General features: G+C 50.4%; 1 protein-coding gene across 1 annotated transcript; it reads right to left on the bottom strand.

Annotated features, from left to right (window-relative positions):
- Nucleotides 1–124: 124 nt before the first annotated feature.
- Nucleotides 125–1430, bottom strand: EMH_0096280 (uncharacterized protein; the record flags this gene model as incomplete). The annotated part of the gene is made up of 4 exons (XM_038023234.1): nucleotides 125–293; nucleotides 483–643; nucleotides 1026–1124; nucleotides 1368–1430. 4 exons carry the CDS (start codon nucleotides 1428–1430, stop codon nucleotides 125–127), a joined length of 492 nt encoding a protein of 163 aa, XP_037879088.1.
- Nucleotides 1431–1658: the final 228 nt, after the last annotated feature.

The raw sequence follows: 1658 nt of genomic DNA, 5'->3' as shown, positions 1-1658 counted from the left end.
TCGTGCCCAAATGCATGTATGAGGTGTGGGACAGCCACAACCGGTAACCAGCATCACCTGCTGCTGCTGTTCTTGCTGCAGGCGTTGCTCCCGTATCTGCTGCCCACTAGGCTGTCTCCTCATCTCACAAGAAGTCCGGCGCAGCTCGTGAAGAGTTTGTGGGCTGCTGCTGCGGTTGCTCAGCGGCAGCAGCAGCAGCAGCAGCTGCTGCTGCAGCAGCTGCAGGCGGGGTCGGTGGCCCTGTATGGTCGCCTTCCCTCTTGTACCGTTCCTCATCTGCCTTCTGCGCTGCCCTGCACAGCAGCAGCCACAACACAGCAACCTACAATTAACAGGCAGCTGCAGTAAAGGGTGCAGCAGCAGCAGTGCTGAAGGTAGCAATGAGAGAGCTACGGTGCACGGCATGCAAAAGTATTTTAGGGTTTCCTGTTTCAGGTTCAGGTTCGTGATAAAGGTTTAGGGTTCAGTGTTTGCATCCAGACTTGATAAGGGCATCTTCCATGCGTCTGAGGGGATCGACTTTGTCGTCTTTGTGCTGCGTCTTGAATCGCTCTGTCTCCTGCTGAATTCCTTTGCCCAACTTCACGAGCGCCTCTGCCCGCAGGCGCCTCACCTCAACCGAGACGCTCATGTCTTTAAGGACCTGTTAAGTGGCAGCACCAGAAAAAGGGAAACCAGCAACAATTACAGCGAAGATAGCAGCAGCAACAGGAGCAACAGCACCACTAAGCTGCCAAACGGGAGGGAAACGATAGATGAAATATGTGTCGCAACATTCCAGCACCCACAGCCTCCAAAGCGGGAGAGCGATACAAATCTAAAAAAAATTCGATGAATCCGAGGAACGCACGATGCAAACAAATGCATGGCAACAAGGGCAGTGCCGCTACCTTGCATCCTCTGAACCTCACGCCCCTTCAACCACTCCGGCATGTTTTCTGTGCATTTTCTGTTTCAGTGCAACTAAACATAAACATCGATCCTATGAAATACAGCTTGGGGGGGAATGAATTCTGCTGCCTCACCTTCTTGGAGGCTGCGCGGACAGTCGTCTCTATGTCCATGAGGCAAATACTCAACATCGTCTCCAGGATCAGAGGCAGCGTCTCCTCAAATTGCTTTATCTGAACACATAAACACAGAAAACTCGATTCTAAATGCTACGCATGCCGGCTTGCGTGAACTCTGCCTATCGCTCAGGTCCTAACCTGCCGTACTGCTGCTTATGCTACTCCTGCTTGTGCTGGAGTTGCTGTTGCTGTCATTGCTGCTTCTGTTGTTGCTGTCTACGCTTTTGCGTTTGTTCAACATGAGCGAGTAAATGCCAAGTAAAACACGAGAAACCAAACACTTCAAACGAGAAGGACCGCAGGGGAAACGTCGAAAGAAATACGAGAAAAACAAAGTTCAACTATGAGGAAACGAGCCATAAGGGCACACACGCATACAGAGAAAACAAATGCAGGAAGAAGCAGAAAAGAAGAAGGCGTGAGGTGTCAGAGTAGAGGTTGTGTTATTGGATTGCAGTGATATAAGACAACAAACGCCTTGCAGTTGAGTGTTTGTTTGCATTACATCTTCAGCGGTTGGTCCTGCTTCAGGAATTGTTTCGCCTTCTTTTGCGTTTTTCCTGGCCTTTTCTTGTTTCTTCTGTCGCC

The sequence above is a fragment of the Eimeria mitis genome, genomic scaffold (genome assembly GCF_000499745.2).
Source record: "Eimeria mitis Houghton genomic scaffold, Emh_scaff8992, whole genome shotgun sequence".
NCBI classification, from domain to species: Eukaryota; Apicomplexa; class Conoidasida; order Eucoccidiorida; family Eimeriidae; genus Eimeria; species Eimeria mitis.
The sequence above is the reverse complement of the archived record's forward strand: the minus strand, read 5'-3'. Positions and strand labels throughout refer to the sequence as shown.